This window comes from Dermacentor silvarum, chromosome 4, assembly GCF_013339745.2.
Source record: "Dermacentor silvarum isolate Dsil-2018 chromosome 4, BIME_Dsil_1.4, whole genome shotgun sequence".
NCBI classification, from domain to species: domain Eukaryota; kingdom Metazoa; phylum Arthropoda; class Arachnida; order Ixodida; family Ixodidae; genus Dermacentor; species Dermacentor silvarum.
Window position 1 is genome coordinate 41,678,457 of NC_051157.2, and position 20,037 is coordinate 41,698,493.

The window sequence follows — 20,037 nt, forward strand, 5'->3', positions numbered from 1 at the left end:
TTGCATACCATGCTGAATCATTCCATATGTATAAGGTAAAGGGATGATGAACAGGCAGCTTTAAAGTGTAGCCTCAGTGTCTTCTTGAGTCAAAGTTTGTGTTGAATGTCCGGAAACCCTCTTCTTTAAAGGAAGCTGAAGAGGTTTTAGAATCGGAAGATTTGCGGGGGTTTGGAAGGCTGACACAGTATAATTCGACTCCTGCAGTTATTTTCTCGATTATGCGCGTTAAATTTTCATTCAAGCTCCGGCCCCTTTGCGCACCGAGCGTAGCGGCGAAAGACGGGGCGCGAGGATGATGTCAATACAGGCGTCACGTGAGCGCTGTATTCGAATTGCGCTCCTCACCGATACCTAAGATGACATCATGATCGTCTTTGCCGTCAGAGCTCGTTAAACGACCCATGACGTCTCCCGCAGACACTGCACTTTGTTTTTGCTAAATTAAAGCAACTAGCGGTGACTTCTTACCTGTTAAACTATGATTTCTGTATTCAGGGGGTGAAACACTATTGTAATAATTCGTTTAAAGCTCACTTTTTTTTTTTTAAGTGCTTCAGCTGCCCTTTAAGTGATGCATTAGTTTTATTAAAGCTTGTGCAGTTTTACCCAACAGAAGATTGGCAATCTGAAACTGTGTCGTCGAACCATAGAGGCAAGTTGGTGTCATGTCAGCAGTGAACTCAAATGCTTTATTTGCAAATGTGTGTCAACTTGAACCTCTTCCTTAACTATGCCAAAAGTTGGGCAGCACTGCCTGTCAAGTAGTTGCCACGCTGTAACATTGCTTCTCATCAATTTCTACAATAAACAGTTGCTCGAGCAACGCCCGTCCACTTTAGTGCCTTTGATTGGATGTTAAACGTGCTTGATTACAAATCTATAGCTCAGATGTAGCCAAGTAGTATTATTGAAGAGTAGTGGCTACTTAAGGTGAGAGGCAGCACTGTGTTCTTCTCGGCATGACGTAGGAAGGCGGAGGTTGGAGTCAAGGCACATTTTCCAAAAATATAATATTGAATCTTGTGCCAGTCTTCAGCCTAAATATGCAAGTCAGAAATCAAAATTTCGCATTTTGGTCAAGCTTAATGATGAGCAAGCATTGCAGTGGCCACAAGGCAGTGATGGTTATCCTTTGGCTCCTTGCACAAGTGCACTGGGACTGAATTCTCGGTCGATCTTTTTCTGGGATACTTTCACTTTTGCATGACATAATGTCCAACACAGAGTCTCACGGGAGCGACGGGCATCTATCCACGTGGTCGGCCGTGAATGTGACCCCTGTATCTGCACAGTGCTTGAAAAAAATTGTGCAGGTCTCAAGCATTGTAAAAATTGGTGTAAGCGAAGCTTATGTGTCCTCCCTGCCTGTATCCTCTGCCTCGCTGTCAAACCAGCACCAACACCACCACTAGTTAACTGCAGCATCTAAACCCTGTCACATACCACAGAGAGTGCTTAAGTAATCTGCACAGTAGACCAGCAACTGGGGAAGTAACCACTGCCCAGTAGCGCACCCAGGATCTCTGCCAGGGGGGGGTTGACAGTTTGCCAATACCATCTAAACAGCACTCATTTCAATTTCTTCACGGGAAATTGTCAAAAAATGCGCTTTTTGCAAGTGTGCAAACGATTGCGCGTCTTACATCTTAGTTGCAGTACTCAAATGCGTAAGGAAAGAAAAGGGGTTAAACAAAAGGGGGGGTTAAGTCAGCCTCAGGGGGGGGGGTTACAACCCCCGAATCCCCCCCCCCGTCGGTGCGCCACTGCCACTGCCTTAACCCAGTCCAAACACAGCTACATGCAACCCTGCCTAGAACCACCAATCTTCGCTTTAACAGGGTTTGTTTCTTTTGCTACCTGTAGGCTGTGCAGTTGGAACTCACTGATGGCTGGTACAGCATTCGTGCTGAGTTGGATGAGCCTCTGTTGAGACTAGCTTCTACAGGACGCCTCTTCGTTGGCCTCAAGCTTATAACATCAGGGGCTGAACTTGTGGGCTCTGCTGAGGCTTGCGCCCCACTAGAGGTAGGTCTGTACATCATGACTTAGTAGAATTGTCGACCTTTCCTGTTTAAGCATGACTGCTTGCTCCCCTAATGAGAAAAAATTGTATGCTTCTTTGCAATTCTATGAGCTTTTCATAATAATTTGTAGAGATAACATACAGCATTGTGAGAATACATGTCTGCTTAGCTAACCTCTTGCATGGAGGTAATAGTAATCGCACAGAGGGCTTGCCGCAGAGATTGTGTGTTTGCAAAAAATTGAAAAATCATAAGCACGTCATTTTTAGAACGCATCATGTCTGGAAAAAGGTATAAATGAAAGGGAGCAAGTTGATTTTTCTTATGGCTAGTGCTTCTTTGCATGTTGTGACATAATGCAGTATAGCCTCGATAAAACAATCTCATTTAACACAAATTGCAGGGGCTGATAATAGGTTTCTTTTTCTAAATATAATTCAGACTTGTGTGCCAATTCAATTCAGCTGTAGGTGATAAGCGTACTATTCAGTGAAATCTGACAAACTTGCACCACTGAAGTGCTGCTGTAGTGACCTGTGAGAGTACACTCAAATATTGGTGCCAATGCTTCTTTTGTTTTTCCTTGAAAGCCACCATCAAACAAGTTTGCATGCTGCTCCCTGCTTTATGTGAAGTCATGAGAGTAAAACACTGTGGGCTGAAAGCCGGCAGGCTGGTTCTTTACAATGCATCGAGACATACTTATATAAGACAATTCAGCAGAAAAGTGCTAAGTATGGTAGCTGTCTAAGCACATTCTGGCTAGTTAGCTCAGATGCTTTTGTGTAGTTGTGTGACCCTAAATCTTGTCTCACTCAGGCACCAAAAGATGCTGCACTGAAGATAAGCTACAATTCAACAAGACGCGCACGCTGGGATGTTCGGCTGGGTTACTTTGCGACACCAAGGCCATTTCGTGTCTCCCTCGCCTCTCTGCACCCAAAAGGTGGCCTCGTTGGAAGAGTAGACTGCTTGGTCATCCGGGCCTATCCTGTCATGGTGGGTGGATCACTCTCCTTACGGCCTGAACTCACTACGGTGGGCACATGCGCATACACTAAAATAAACTATCTGTAGTGAATGTTAGGCCTGTTGGTATTTCACATTATAAATCTCTGATCACACTGCATATGTGATGTGATAGAAGAATGAAATAGGCAAAAATTATGGTTGGCTGTGCAGTGCAGTACAGTATAATGGTACAAGCTCAAGGTGTAAATGAGTCAAAGGTCGATCACCTGTACGTATGATGTAAAGGTCAGTGAGTGTAAAATCTAAGCATTTTATTTCTCAGACAAAATCTACAACATAAACAGGTAAACTCTCTTCTACCTGCATATCTTATGTCAAAATAGGAGAAAAGAAGATGCCAAAAAAAGCAAGGGGTTGAATGGTGCAGCAGTCAACATATAGTGCTGTGGAAACGAGGATATCAGGCAGTTGGTGGCACCGGCTTACTGTTGATTAGATAATCGATGTAGTCACTTGAAGAAAAAAGAAAAGGCTTTCCTCATTCTGTGGCCACAACCAAAAACAGCAGCTGTGTTAAGAAGTGCTGACTGAGTTTATGTCAGCTATATTGTGCACCCAACACAGAACAAGGACAGGACTCATGCAAACTACAGCTGTAGTCATTCTGAGTGCTGACAACTGTCAGTCCGTCCATCAAAGTACTATACTGTAACTTAGTGCTTTACCAAACGCTAAAAAACAACTAACGAAACAGTGTTGCAAAGAAATAAAATTAGTAAGAAATGTAGGGGTGTGCAAATACTGCATAGTAGATTTCAAATCGAATATCGAATCGAATATTACAAAAAAATTTTCACGAAGCTTCATGCTTACAAAATTTTGGCAAAAAAATATGGTGCTGTACATGCTCGGGAGTCTCCTAGCATTACATAACGAATGTACAGCAAGCTATCAGTAACATAGCTACATAGATGTCAAGATATACTGCACGGTCTACTCTTATTAAAGGGAACGCCAAATTAGTATGCCACCACTGATTGCAGCTCAGTTCTAGTATGCAAAGGTCTGGATAACATTTTTTTTATCAATAGAATCTGTTGAATAGAATCAAGTGCTTTTTTATCTCTGAAACTAATGAATTGGTGACGTTCTGTTGTGTTGAATAAGATTGAGGCTCTTGGTTTAATAGTGGATCTGTGTTTTGCGGCAATCTTTTATTATTTATTTATTTATTCAATACTGCAAACCTTGTACAGGTCCAAGCAGGGTGAGTAAAAAGGTAAACAAGGCAAATACAACAGAGTTAATAATGTTTCAAAAACATCAAATTGAGGCGAAAGGCAATAAAGAATCATTCCAATCAGTTACAGTGCGAGGAAAAAATGAAAACTTGAATAAATCTGTTCGTGCAAAATAGGGTTTCACCGAAGTAGGATGATGGTGGCGAGTATGCCTTGATGTAGAAGATGATAGATAGGGTGATGGATTGATTGCTAGGTGCCGATTCCGCAGCAAGAAAAGAAATTGTAAACGTAAAGCTTTCCTTCTTTGTTCGAGACATTGAATTCCATTAGCCTGCATTATTTCAGAGGGTGAGTCATACGGGGAAAATTTCGAGTAAATAAACCGTACAGCCTTCCTCTGTACCTTTTCGAGGCGGGAAATATTGTGTTTAGTGAACGGGTCCCAAACAACGCATGCATATTCAAGTTTAGGTCTAATTATTGAATTGTACGCAAGTAATTTTACACTCGGGGGTGAGTTTTTAAGCTTATGTCTTAAAAAATATAATTTACGGAACGCAGAAGAGCAAATGTTATCTATATGTAAATTCCAAGTTAAAGTATTAGTAAGTGTAACGCCTAAGTACTTATATTTAGTCTCTTCCCGCAACGGTGCCGTGCCTAGCATGTACGCAAAAGAGAGCGGAGCTTTTTGCCGAGAGAAGCGAAGAAAGACGGTTTTATCAGTATTAAGTTTCACATCCTATGTTTCACACCATTCAAAAATGGTAGCAAGAGCGGTATTAAGATGGTTCTGATCGGTAGATGAGGTTATTTCTTGAAAAAGCACACAATCATCCGCAAACAATCTGATTTGCATGTTAGAATCAATTACAGTGGTTATATCATTTATATACAGTAAAAACAGTAATGGTCCCAGCACACTCCCTTGGGGGACCCCGGAGCCAACCGGAAGACAGCCTGATTGCTGCTCATTAATGGCTACGAATTGATAGCGATTGGTTAAATAGTGCATTATCCATATAACTAAAATTTCCGGTAGTTTAATGCGTCTGAGCTTTAGTATTAGTTTGTCATGTGGAACTCTATCAAAAGCTTTGCTGAAATCTAGAAATATTGCATCGATCTGACCGTTCTTATCAAGGCACGAAGCAAGTGAATGTATTACTGTAACTAATTGTGTAGTTGTTGAGTAGCCTTTTCTAAACCCATGTTGGTAATTAGAGAGGACTGAGTGTTCGGCTAAAAATTCATTTATCTGATTGGCAATAATGTGTTCAATTTGCTTACAGCATGATGATGTAAGCGATATTGGACAGTAATTTTGCAATAAAGCCCGATCACCTTTCTTGTGTATGGGCACAACTCTGGCTATCTTCCAGTCATCCGGTAACCTTCCATGAAGTAATGAAGTACGATAGATAATAACAAGAAACCTTGCAATGAACTCGGCATATCGTTTCAGAAACACGTTAGGAAAGTTGTCAGGACCACCTGATGATATTGTTTTTAGATTTAGTAACATGGAAACTACGCCAGGGTATGAAATAAAATGCACATCAGCGGGATGAAGTACCGTATCACTAGATGGACAACTACCTGAGTTAGCAAACATGCTGTGAAAGTAGTCATTAAAATGGCATGCAATATCACCATGATCGGTAACTACAGAACCATTAACAGTAATTTGTGACACTGTTTTCTTTTTTTCGCTTACATAATTCCAAAATTTCGTGGGGTCCTCTACAATGAATTTAGGCAACACTGTATTAAAGTAATGTTCCTTCGAAGAGTGTACCGCACGTGCAAGGCTTTGTTTTAGTTCCTTCAGATGACCGATGTGCATGTGCCGTTTCTTAACCTTTTTATCCTTCGCTTCAAGTGGATTATTTCACGTGTCATCCACGGAGTCTGCTTACGAACTAGTTTACGTTTGCTCGGCACAAACTTATCTATACAGTAAAGACACATATCTTTGAAACGACGCCAAAGTGTGTTCACATCATTGTCAGTAAAATCTGTAAGGCATGTTTCTAAATGTTCTATAATAGATGCATCGTCTGCACGTGAGTAGTCTTTGAAAGAACGCTTCACAGGGTTATTTGAATTGATAAAAGTGACAACGGATAAGCAAACACTGACAAGCAGGTGATCAGAAATCCCTTCCACAACTTGAATAGTATATCTAGGTAACAATGTAGGTAAAAATACCAAATCTAGTATAGATCTGGAAGTCCCTTGCACACGTGTTGGCTCCTGAACTATTTGGATTAGGTCATGAGTCAACATTATGTTAAGTATACTGTTTAAATGATTGCTGTTGTGATATATTGCATAGAAAGTTTTGCTTTCCAGTTTTTCCCTAAAATGCAGAAGGGCTATCCCAAGTTTATGCCAGGCAGGTTATCGTAAGGCCAAGCTGCGCGACAGACGAAAGGACCGTGCATTATGCGACTCACGTAGGCGGCGCCGACAGTAACGATCAGGCGCCATCCCCGCCGTTTCATTGTCAGGTTCGACGTGACTTACCTGTCAAAGACTCTAAAATCTGCAAGGTCACGGCAAGTTTGCACGACACTTCCCTCTCTCTCTTGTTCATCCACCGTCCACGCCAGTGCATGCAACCAGGCCATGACACTTTCACACCCGCCGTATAAACCCAAAGCTAGTTTCACCTATGGGCGTCTATGAACAGCGTCGGTAACAAGAGACAGCCGTGTGTTGCAAAGACGGCGGCCATGAACAACTTTGTTGCCATCCTCCTGTGCACTCGCTTTCGTTTGCGAGGCAGTTTGTCGGCTTTCCTAGCGTCACGCTAGTGATATTTGATAGTAGCTATTCGATTCGTGAATCGAATTATTCTAACGTTTACTATTCGGTTTGATTCGGTGATATTCGATATTCTTGCACCCCTAAAAAGAGGTAATCACAAAAAACTGTGCCACGCAATCCAAGAGCCCTGTCAGTAAAATTTTATTGCAACAAAACATTACAAGCATAGCAAACATGGCGACACGCTACAGGTTTGCATTTTTCGGTCCTCTTACATGCCCACTGAGCACTAATGTTGTTTGCCCCTGTTTCATTACAGTACCTGGAAATGCTGCCGAATGGAATGGGCGTGATGAGACATGAAAAGGAAGAGCGGACAGTTGCAGCCAAGCATGAGAAAGTACGAGCTGCTTTCATTGAAAAATTGACTGCTGAAGTTCTGTCTCAGGTGGAGAAATCTGACAGTACGTATGTAATTGTCATATCATCGCGATTTGTAGAATGTTCTTGAGCCTCTAGTCTTTGATCTTTTGACACCTTTCTCGCATTTTGTTTTACATTTGAATTTCGAAACTGGCAGCATTCGAAAGATTATGAAGTAAGCAGAAATGTCACTTTCTGTAGAAATATTACAGCGGAAGCCTCACGTATAGTGCGAGTAATCTATAGGTACACTGCCATACAGAGAGTTTTTACCATTTTGTTTGCTACATCATCTTTCTGCTCCTAGATCAAAAGCAGCATTCATTATCACCAGAACCGCAGTGGTATATGTATACATCCACGGCTATGCCCCCGTTGTATGTGCTGTGTGTTTGGGGTTGACATGTCGCAGGTCATTTCTGAAATTAAGGTTTTTCTTTTTTTTCTCTCCTCAGCGGAGGAACTACAGCTGTCTGGCATCCGGATGTCGTACTCAGTAAAACAAATTCAAGGACTGAACTCGGGAAGAGACATATGGAAAGCCATAAAAAATTCTTCAGACCCTTCAGAAATTGAGGTAAGACTATTGCTGCTGGAAATTTCCTCAGACTTATGAGATGCTGCAATATCACCATCCACATGCATCACATCAAGTAGACAGAAAAAGGCTGGGCCTCAATAGTGTTGCAAGCCATTCCCGTACATTTGAGAAGGCGCGAGCAAGTGGAGGAAGACAGCGATCGAAGAAGTGCTCGTGTGGTTGTTGTTCCGCCATCTCGGCTTCGCTCTGTATACATTCCATCAATACATTTTTCCTTTTGTATTGCCTATTCTTATCCCCGTCATATTTTTGGTGGAGGTGCGGGGATAGTACGTGATGCGTTTACCACAATCAAATAAATCAATGGAACTTTATTTTCAAGAACGACAAAAAATTTATACAAAGATTATTTGTACCGATAGCCTAAAGTGGCTAGTGGCCAGTCCAATACAATATACAACAAAATATGCATAGGTCAGCTAAGAGGAAAAAAAACAGGCAAAAAAAAAAATCATATATATAACACATATACATGTACGCTTATAAGACATACATATTTTTAACATACTATGAAGATAAACCATTTCTTCCAACATACACGCAAGTTCACAGCTTATTGGATAGACAGAAAAAATGACTTGCATGCTAGGCCGAAATTATGTGCAGTTATCTCAAGGGGGATCATGTTCAAAATTTTAGTTCCATTAATTTCTATTAGTCTTTCACCATAAACATTACGACATTTAGGCAGGTTAAAGTTACCATTTTTAAGCATGTCGCGTATTGCGTATAGGAACGGAAAAGGGATCAACAGAAACAGGTGAGTTTTTATTAGTTATGTTATTGACTGAAACAGCAATCTTGTTGTCAAACATCTGAACTGAATGTGGAAAAATGTTACCTATAGGTTGATCGTGGCGACTCAATATTCGCTTTTGGAGGCACAGGAGCTCCCATTTAAATGCACGGGAACAGAGAAAGCTTTTCTCTTGGCAACCATGGTATTGATTTTGATTATGTTTGTTGCATTTAAAAGGAAAAGTTGAAATCTAGTAATTGTATGCAGTAGATTTTCAACTTATACAACAAATGTTTTTAGAAAAATTCTTGAATATTCCAAAACTTAAGAAAAATGATGTATCCAGTTTACAACTCTGACTCAGCAACAAAAACCAAATCATAATTCCGTAAATTGCACCTAATAATACATCTAAACGAGACAAAATGGATGCATTACACTGCTCTAAAATATGCCACTAATTTGTGAGGACTTTTGCAAGATTGTCCTAAACATTGTAACAATTTCATGTCGGCTGTAAATTCATGTACCACATGTGCCCGCTTGAGATGTTCTAACAGATGCAGTTTACAGAACTGCAATATCTGTTTTTGGTGCAGAGTTACACTTTTGTAAACATAGTGCTTCAAAAATTTTAACAATTACCACTCTTTTAGCAACTATCGCAAAACATTTGAGGTGCTAAGTCAAAATGTTTCCTAGAGTTGCTGGAATTGAACTTTCTCCCTCAAAGGCAACAAATTTAATTGAAATCGGTCAAGCATTCATCTCATAAAAAGCATTTCTTTATTTTACATGTACTATTTAGGTAGAGAAATCTTAACCCAAACAATGGTAGTGCAGCAAGATTGCTGCAGATTCCATAGTGTGGCAAATTATCAGTGCCCTGTAGAAGCTGTTTAGTGGCCTAAAGACACAAGTAGCGAGAACAGCAGTTCAAATTTGTATCACCACTGTTCACAAGCAAATGACTTCTGCTTAGTCCCGTGGACCTAATGTCGAGTACCTGAAGGGAAGCATCATGAATCGTGTGTACAGCATGTACAAGACTATGCATCTTGGTGATTTTATCCTAATTTTCTTCATCATTACCTTTCTCATCAACCTCACCTGTTTGTCTTTCCCCTAACATGTCAGCCAGTCTGACCTCTCCCTTTTTTTCTGCACAAAGCCTCTCTCTTGTGCAAAGAGAATGTACCAACTAGCCCAACAAAGCACTGTACTTTGTACAAACACCTACGATTGCTCATCTATGAGCTAGGAAGCATGCATGGCATGAGCACATGAAAATTCTGTGCTCTACCTACTTAACAAATTCCTAACTTTTTGAAATTGTTGGAGCAACAGCTCCTTGCCATGGTTTTAAGGACAACAGTTGCTTAGTTATGGAAGTCTGTAGTTCCAAATAGTAAACTGTAGTGACCCTCTGATGACAGTACGGCCGGGATGCGGCGGCATGGCTGCTCATTTTCCCAAGACCAGTCACAGCAGATTTTTTCATCTGTCTCTCGCTCATTTCCCTCCTTTCCTGCTCTGTGTGCTTGGCTGCGGGGGCCCTCGAGCAGAAATAAACGAGCATTTCTCCGAGTACGGTCGTCCTGCCTCGAGGATCTTTGGTCTGCGTGCATTCTACAAAATTTTCTTCTTTTTTTCTTCTTCTGGGCAGTCACAATCTCTTGCTCAAATTACTTTTAATTTTCCACAAAACAGTGTGCTGGAGATTTAGCATGTGCAAATGTTTCTTTTTTTTTTTTAGCGAATCCTAAACGAAGAGCAACTTCGTTTGCTGAGAAGCTTCCAAGAAGAACAAATGTGCCATCGGCAGGCAACTATTCAGCAAAAGCTTGAAAGCGCCTTACAGACAGCCACTGATGAAAACAAGGTACATTCCATTTGCATTGTGAGAGAGCTGTTCTGCTTTGCATTTTTCTCACTTCTAAAGTCACAAGTGTATAGTAGAGACAGGCTTACTTTCAGGTTTCTGTGTTTTTGGTTTCTGTATCTACTCTGATCACTACTTGTGCAGCATACAGTGCACAAGTAGCAGCACAAGTTGCTGTTGTATTGCATGTTCACTGAGACTTCTTACATGACTTATTGTATGTAATTGCCAAGTTATTCTACAATAAGTGAAGTGCTAAGTCAAGTGAGCCAGTGTGTTCTCTAAAGGCAGCGTAATGGTATCAAGTCACACCACTTTCCTGCTGAATAAAAACAAGGATCACAGCCTTCTTATTCATTCCATGCATACTTTCCTTAGCTGCAATTTTCCTCTGGGAAGGAATTAAACTAATGGAAGTGAACATTTTGGGATAAAAGAACGAAATCAGTACCATAGATGGTCCGCAGCGGCTTAAATACAGCACCCGAGTTTTCTGGAGACAAAGATTCATTGAACACAGATATATAGAATTATTGGATATAATCAGGTGAATCTAAAATTTGGTTGGCCTTGCTTTATTTCACCGAGTATTCTACTGCTATAAGAAAACAGAAAATGAAAGCTTCAAGACAACGTATTGGTTACAGCGAAGCGAATATTTGTTCTCTTGCAGCTCTTCTGGCAGTAAAAATGTCAGATACTCAGCAAGAACAACTTGAAATAGCACATTTCGGGCACGCCTGTGCGTTTTGGTCAACAGTTTGGCTTGGATGGCCAGCAGCTGGCAAGTAAATTTGCCAGTTCCGTGTGATCACACAGTTACATATTAGTGAAAGTGCCAAGCATTTTTGTAACTTAACATTGTTCATGTGCTATGTATAAGCACAGCAAAGCACCAATGGGCCATCAAAATTAATAGGCGACGCTTTTGGGCTGTAAGAGGCATCAAATCACACTTGCATTTCTCTTGAATAGACCCGATCATTATATTTTTTTCCGTCTGATATCAGCATGTATGCTTATAACGGCTATCGGATATAGTGGAGGTATTTTCATGTCTGATACGACTTTGTTATAACAAAGTTCAACTGTATTAACTGCTGAATAAGATTTCTCGCTTGCATAAGATCAAATCAAATCATTTTATTGTGTTGATGTACAGAAAGTTGAACATACGAGCAAATATACAGAAGAGAGTCCCCAAACTGGAGATTGCACCAGGACCCTCATCAGCAATTACAGTAAAAAATGAACAAGCATTCTTAAAAATAAATTTACAAACAAATGTGCACAGCTTAAGCAACTTGAACACAAGATAATTAAAGATTATATTATTATGCACTGCAAGCAATAATAAAATATACATAAAAATGGAAAAGTCAGGAACGAGAATAGTACAAACAACTGGCAACATCAAATAAATTGGGATTATTTCAAGAGGAAAGCTTTAAGGGACTATTTAAATGTAGAAAATTATTATAAAGATTTTAATGCACCTGGCAAACTATTGCACAGTTTAATTAGACAAATTCAAGCACTGGTGCATTATCTTTGTTCCCTAGGATCAGCCAAGGCATTTGAAAGCTTGGTCTGGCTTGGGTAAGACTAACTCTGCAAGAAATTTTCGCATTCTGATTTTTTGTTTTTCTTACTTTTTTTTCCAGTGCCCCAAAGAGAGAGTCGTGATACCTGTTCTGAAAGTGCTTCTTGGTGGCATTCACGAAGCAGACTTGCGGAAGAACATCTGTGAGTGAAATGCGCTGATGCTGGCAGACCAGCCACTTTGTGGATGCAATCTTGCTGACGTTTCATCACTTTCTTATTATTCAGGCTGCCTGATGTCTGTGTGGAGGCCAACAGACGACACACAAGCACTGCTGAAGCAAGGCAAAGCTCTTTCAATCTACAATGTTAATGTGACGTGTCCAAGGCAAGTGCAGGCATTTCTGAACCGTGTCTTGTGACAAGGACAGGTTTGACACATGTAAGGGTGTGCGAAAAATTGAAAATTTTAAAGAACAAATTGAATAGCTTATATATTGAATGCCAAGTATTTATAGAATAGAATGCAAATACTAATTATCACCGATGAGCAAGCACTCAAAACAGGAAAAACTAAAGTAGCGAGGGGCTCACTTCTCTCATTACCATCCTTGGACTTTATACCACTGTGGGTACACTATTGTCTTGGGGGGCAATCTTGCTTTGCGGAGAAATGCATTGGCATTCCAGTTTCTTTTGTGCTTCAATGCATAAAACAATGTTTTGTGAAGAAAGTAACTTGAAAACCAGTGCATTTCTGCACAAAGTTTGGGAATTAATATCTCGAAACTGGTGTCATCCTGAGAATTCATTCCAAGTGGATCTGCCTTGCGAACTCCACGGCTAGAATTTGTAAATTGTAATATGGGCCATAAGGTAATTAGTCGAAAACTTAATTAGTAATTTTTGTTAATTAGTCGATTATGCACTTCAATTTTTTGTACAAGTAATGCCTGCCTCTTCGAGTGGACCAGCTCATGAAATAGAATTGTGCTATCTGCCACAGGCAACCCATAAAAATGTTTGAAAGTGTTCGCTGAAACACCCGGTATATATACATACTGATATCCAAGTGCAAGAATGTTGCCCATCCTTCTGCGGCCCACATTAGGGTCTGCAGTGTTCCTGTAACTAAATAAGTCAATAAAAGAAGCTAACAAGCATTTAATGAAAAGGATGGAAATAGTTTCAAAAAACCATCAAACGTTATCTTATGCACAAAACAAACAATAAGAAGCATGCCATTATTCATGGGGCCATGGATATCTTAATACAGCTGAGCAGCTAAAAAATACGGTAGATGCCATATCATGCCATAGATCTTAAAGTTTGTTGCCTCTGAAAAGTATTTATTGCTATGTTTTCTATGCTTGTTACCATACCCAAGCTACTGTGACACATTGCCAGAGCTGCTCACCAGATATGCATATACACATTTGTTATTTGGTGGTAAACATTCTTTTACTAGAACACTGACCCTTTCTTGTCGTAGTTTTTTCCTCTATAACACTTACGCTGTCATAGGTAGTTAGCACGTTTTGTAATTGTCACACATCTCGTAGTGCTTAGCTCATCAAGAATCTCCTGCTATTCGAAATAGCCTTGAGTTTGTGTCAGGGACGAACCTGTTTTGTGTCGTCAATCTTCACTGCTGCCCTCTGTAGAAGCATTGTGTGTTTTTACGGCAAGGAGAATAACGCCTTTAGGTGCGGCTTCACGGCAGCGCATAGCGCGTTGCCGTGAAGCAATTTCTCGGATTTTTGAAGCAGCGGGTTATATGAGCGAAAATATGGTGTGTCATGGCTCGGTGCAGGAACGTACTGCCCGACATCCAGAACAGTGCTGTGGAGTTGACAACAACAAAAATGACACAGTTCGATCCGGCGGAATGCCCTGATCACGTTCGCATTTATTACATGCGACAGGTGAGCTGCTGTGCATGGCCTCTACTCAATGCATGCTGAGTACCAAGTAAGCTCAGGTGTCTCATTAACATGCTGTTAAATACCTGCACCAGGAGCTTCCTTTTTTGAGGGGGGGCCACAGGGAGCGCCACCAAACTTATACTGCAAGGAGCCAGACAAGAATCTCGAGTATTCTTAATAATGTGCCAACGAACTTCCACATCCACCTTCAGAATGTGCGCATGATAAGAGATTTAAAGTCCCATAAAAAATGCCTGCACACCATCAGTTAAATGGTTAGATAAGGTTTATTACAGTGATGTTAAACACATTCGTGTGAGGGGATTTGTTGCTTTCCGCATTCCTACCGAGCTTGCTTAGTGTTCACAGAGCAGCTTATACCTGCAGAGCTGTCAGCTTCAAGCACTCTCTTCCTTCCTATCTGTCATCTTTACCTCCCTTCTCCTTCTTCCCCCACTGCTTATCAATGTTCAGGTGTTAGCTGTGTGCTAGACGAGTTATGGTGCGGTCAGCAGGGCTTCCTCTTCTCTGCCAACCAGTCTCTCTCTCTCTCTCACCTGCTTTCCTTCCAGAATTCCTTCCTTTCAGCTCATTCATTACCGGAGCCTTCAGGCAACCTAGTACGACATCTAGGGGCAACATAAAACAAAATCGAAGAGTCGTTCTAAACATACAGGGTTGCCCACTTCAACGAATGCATTTTGATGGTTGCCCTTTATTGTTGTTATCGTCATTACCTGGTTAAAGAAACTGTAGACTGCAGTTATTCCTCCAACTATGAACTCATTTACTGCTGCAGAATTTACTCCTCTAAATATCCTGTGCAAGCTCCTGAATTGTGTGCAATGACAATGGCAGTGACAGGACAATAGCACAACAATGGCATGATGGGAGCCTTGTTCGCAGGGCCAGGACTCCTTTATGGTAGCCATAAAGTCTTGTTCGTTGTTTCTTATGCTGGGCACTTTATTATTATTCTTATTATTGCTTTAACTATGAATGAACCCAAGCAAGCAAGCTGTTGTCAAATTCCAGACTTCTTTCACCAGCTCGCATTGTTTACAGGTGACCAGTTTCCCTGTGCTGCTCACGGAGAGTGGCTCACAAGGCCGAGCTGTAGACATTGTTGGTTTTGTGGTTCGTGTCAGCCACCAGAAAGAAGGCACTGTGTTGACACTCACAGACGCCAGGTTCAACTTCGTGCAGCTGGTTGTGGGGAGGAAAGCGTGGGTGAGAGCTCTTATCCTGCTGGACTAACTAGGCGAGATATTGAACGATAATATTGATGAGAAACTTTATATTATATAAAAAGAAAAGATTAGCTTCTTATCTACAGCTGAACTTAAATGCAACAAACCTTGAATAAACCAAATGCATAATTTCGCAAGTTCTTTTCATTTCCTGATCACGTGTTCAACAAAGGCTGTGTGTTCTTTACTGCAATTATCCAGAGTAATATTGCACCGCAGTTCTAGCTTTTAACAAGGCACTGAAGCTTTCATGACTGACAAAACAAGCAAAACAAGATAGCTGAGAGAAGGCATTGTCATTTGCACGTTTTTCTGCATATAAATCTTCCCGACAAGCACAGGTAGTAACTATCGCACAAAATGCACTTTTGCACTATCTGTTTCCCTTGTATGGAACCCGCACGGAGTATGTGGTCATCTCTCATTCCATGCTTGAACCCCTTGGTGAAATAAATGTTGGAAAAGCTAGAAAAGACCTTTATGATAGTCCTCAAGCCTAAACATCAATTATTTATCAAAATTTTGTTGCTGTACAATTTACAGCATACCCTAATGAAAAATTTTGTTTTAATAATTCTGCGTTGTCAAGTGGTGCAGGCAAGCGGCTTGAGAACTTAAAAGATGGCAACTGCTATGTGTGACATTATGCCTTCAAAAGAAGTGCTGATAAAATCATGACAGTGGTAACATTGACACTATGGCTTACAGTCACCAGTATTTACTATATTGTATTTATTTGGCATGGCTTTCGTTTTATTTCATTAGATTGGTATCAGTGCCTTTGTTTAGTATATACAGTTTCACTACATCCAGGGTTACTATGATGTACTGTCCTGAGCAAATTAAATGTGAATTGGAAAATGTAATGCAGAACACCTTCTCACAAGCAATAACTTGACACTGGTTTACTGCTGCTACATGTCTGGTTGTCCAAAGCGGTATGGGCCCCAAATTAACTGTTCCAAGCTAAATTCGTGTGGACCTGCCACAGTAGCGCTGCAGCTACGGTGTTGTGCTGCTGAGAACGAGGTCGCGGGTTCAATCCCGGCCACCAAGGCAACACTTCGATGGGAGTGGAATGCAGAAACGCTCGTTTACCATGCATTTGGGTGCACGTTGAAGAACTCCAGGTGGTCTAAATCAATCCGGACTCTCTCACTACACCGTACCTCGTGACCAGATTGTGGTTTTGGCTCGTAAATCCGCAAAATTTAATATAAAAAATAATCGAGGACAAAGCACTGCAGTGGCAAAAAAAAAGTTACAAAATAGCATGTTCCAGTTAGCCCAACTTGCTCCCATTCCATTAACCCACAGTAGCTCTTCTTGTTTGTCAATTCTTGTTGTTATGTGCTCTCTCTCTCTTTTTAGCACTTGCTAAAGCCTATGCAATGCTTTTGTGCATGGAGATGTGCAAACAAACTGCCTCTCACAACTCATATGGTCATTATTCGAATGTGTAGGCTGCGGAAGAGAGCATTGAGAAGGGCAAGTTTCTCTCTGCAACGGACGTCACACTCAGGATGGCTAATGCAGACAGAATCGCCACTGTAGAGACGACGGAGTTCTCTGTGCTGACAAGTTCACCTGCAAACAACAGCCTCCAGCGTGCCCTTTCAGCTCTCAAAACCTCTATACAGGTGCTCAGCATGTATTTATGTGCCTTCTGACATTAATACCGAGTTACTGACCCAGTTAAAAGCCGAAGCTCTAGTAGCCTTGCTTATTTGCTCATGGTATTTCATGGTACATCTGTCAAGATATGCAGCATGTATTTCTGTGCTTTCTGGCAGTAAAATGGAAATACTGATTTGGTTAACCCTTTAACCCAACACCGAGCTGTACTCGTCATGGGAGGTTGTACCAATATCGCCAATGAAAAGTCGCACTCATTCAGCCCGATGTTGTGCTGCTCCCACTGCTGAAGACGAGTTATGGTCGGTAATTGGCTTCAGGTTCAATTTTCAACGCTACAGGGTGGTAGAAATCTGGAAAAACATGTAATCAAGAATCAAGTACCTAATACATTTTCAGAATCAGAATCACATACAAATATCCATGGCTACACATAAAAAATGGAGGAGTTTGGTACGTTTTTCCAAAATTATTTGGGGGGTTAAAGGGCTAAAGTTTAAAAATTAGATTTTGGCTCTACACTTTAAGAACAGTTGCACCCTTTGGGGCGTATTTTTACCACAGAACAATAATCGTCATCTGCCTTGCGTGGCTTTCCTTTCTTTAACGCTGTGCGCCCGGCACTTCTCGGTCACGAACGACAAGAGCGTTATCAGCGTGACACAGCGTTCTCGACAGGAAAGTAGCAAGTGCAGAGTTTTCAAGATAGGAAACGCAAGCAAGACAGATGACGATTATTGTTGTGTGGCAAAAATGCACCCCAAAGGGTGCAACTGTTTTTAGAGTGTAGTTGCTTTATTTATGGAGAGTTAGCTGTTTGGCAGGTTGGTACATGATGCTAAGAACAAACACAACGCAAGAAATGGGACAAAGAAGAGAGACCCATTTCTTCCACTGCTTTTGTTCTTTGCTTTATTTATATTTCAGTATTTACACGCAGTCTTCGTGGGTTTTATGAACTAAATATATCGACCAAGAGGAAAATAAAAAAAAGAAGCGCAGTGGCTTATTCTTCAATATAGCAAAAAAAAAAAAAAGCAAGGTGACTGACTCAATTTGAAATATAGAGGTTGTAAGGAAGGGCTAAGGGGGGGGGGGATGATTGTGTTGATTGACGAAGGAGCTCGTTTCTGAGAAATTGATACAAGCCCCTGTGCATTGCAAGCATGTACTGTATCCACCGAACATGCTCTCTTTGCAGGATCCATCAGACTTTGCCGCCACCGCTTTGGCCCGGCTGCAGGCTCCATTGCGCATCAGCAGTCCGAGCGTCGCACAGAGACCACAGTATGCTCCTCAGCCAACTACAAAGCTAGCATCTCCTGCAACACCTAACAACACTGCACCTGTTAGGTTGCCTGGTGCTATTTCGAGAACTCCTACTGAGCCAAGGCCATCAGATGGCACTAGCGCTGATGGGCTTATACTGCCAAAGAGGAAAATTGAAGTGGAGCCAGGTTCACCTGCCGAGGCACTATCGAAGCATGTTCGTTCGAAAATAGCACTCCTGCAGTGTTACACAGCATTGGCACCAATATCGCTCTTGGAAACTCCACCATCTGCCAAGGCAAATGTGCATTTTCGCAGTGTCAAAGTCAGCCCCAAGAATGATCTGCCACAAGAGAGCCCCCCAATGGACCTTGACTAGAAGCGAGCCTCGTTAAAGTGCATTTGTGATGTTCCTTGTGGTTCACACACCATGGTAACACTTGTATACTTGCATTTGCTTGCGGAACATCTCCAAAATAGTTAACTTATTAGTGTTGCCATCGCTGTGGTTATCTTATGTTATTGTCTAAGTCAAGAATAGTTTATAATCTGTCACAGTGCTTGGTGCACGTGCTACAGTAGTGACAGCCAAGCTTGAGCGACACTTCCAAGATTTAATAGTGTTGTGTGCAAGTTAATGTTGACCATGTACAGATTGTTGCTGTTTTAGGCTAGAACATGCTTTTGGACTTGGAGCTATGAATATGATTCTTGTTGCAGCAGTAGAATATTTGTTTCTATCAAACCAGCAACATCTCGATTGCTTGCATATAGCACACATTCCAGCTAGTTGTAATGACTGTGGTGTCCCTTGACAAAGTTAATGCACCCAGAACTCTGTAGATCAGTTTTTTTTTTTTTTTTTTTTATGTTATAGCAGCTTGCCTATCAGGCTGCCCAACTAGTTGTTTTTCTTAAAAAGAAAGATTTCTTATGTCGCCGATTTTGTTTGATATTTATAACTTCAATATTATGAGCAAAAATATCTTCCCAACGGGGGCCGTCCTCACAAGCTCGCTGCACAGTGCAAAAGTGAAAAGTACATGTACACTATTGTACGTAGCTGCACACCTAGTGCAGAATTTCTTATTGTTTAGCAACATTTGAGTCCACAGGTAAAACGTGCCGCACGTTCATTTGACCGACTAAATAACAGACCTGATATTTCATTCGTTTACTAAAATTGCAGCTTCCCTAATATAACAAATCGTGCAATGTTGCCCTGGATGAAACTATGCAAACGTATTCTCAGCTGTAGAGCAGAAAAAAGAAAAAGGTTCCAAATCGCCCATATCAACCTTCAACCACTTCAGCAGCTAGTGGGTTCAGCATTTTTGCCACTTCACGGACCCACGAGTTCATGAAACCATGATGGCAAGTCCGAAAGTGAGTGCAGCAAGAACGCCACGTGCCGCATTTGAGAACGCTTTACTGCAGTTGCACGTCTAGCGCACACATCTGCGTCCACGTGACTACTTGAACTGTTCTGCTGACATTGAAGGACTTCATTTCCTCCCAAAGGGGTCCGACCAAACTTTCATACCTGCGAAAGAACGCACCGGTGCAGAGCGATTGTTGGTAAACAATGTGCCAAAGACCGGCTCTATTTTTTTACCTCCAGGTTGTATAGACTCCTGATCAATGTCCTTCCTCGTTTGCTTCTGGATTTGTTCTGAAAAATAAAGTGCAATAATACCGAACCATTCGGCAACAGTCGCCTTGTCCTTTTCTTACTGTAATCCTGGGCATTAAGGTA

At 41.3% G+C, this 20,037-nt stretch overlaps 1 protein-coding gene across 1 annotated transcript in view; it reads left to right on the top strand.

Annotated features, from left to right (window-relative positions):
• LOC119448572 (uncharacterized) overlaps positions 1-19,996 on the top strand; it is a 33,739-nt gene extending 13,743 nt beyond the window's left edge. Inside the window, 11 exon segments of the mRNA XM_049665479.1 lie at positions 1,867-2,028; positions 2,847-3,026; positions 7,335-7,479; positions 7,894-8,015; positions 10,535-10,660; positions 12,325-12,406; positions 12,491-12,590; positions 14,016-14,127; positions 15,193-15,357; positions 16,841-17,017; positions 18,214-19,996. Of these exon segments, the coding sequence (XP_049521436.1) occupies positions 1,867-2,028; positions 2,847-3,026; positions 7,335-7,479; positions 7,894-8,015; positions 10,535-10,660; positions 12,325-12,406; positions 12,491-12,590; positions 14,016-14,127; positions 15,193-15,357; positions 16,841-17,017; positions 18,214-18,660 (1,818 nt within the window). The 3' untranslated portion in view covers positions 18,661-19,996.
• The last annotated feature ends 41 nt before the right edge of the window (positions 19,997-20,037 follow it).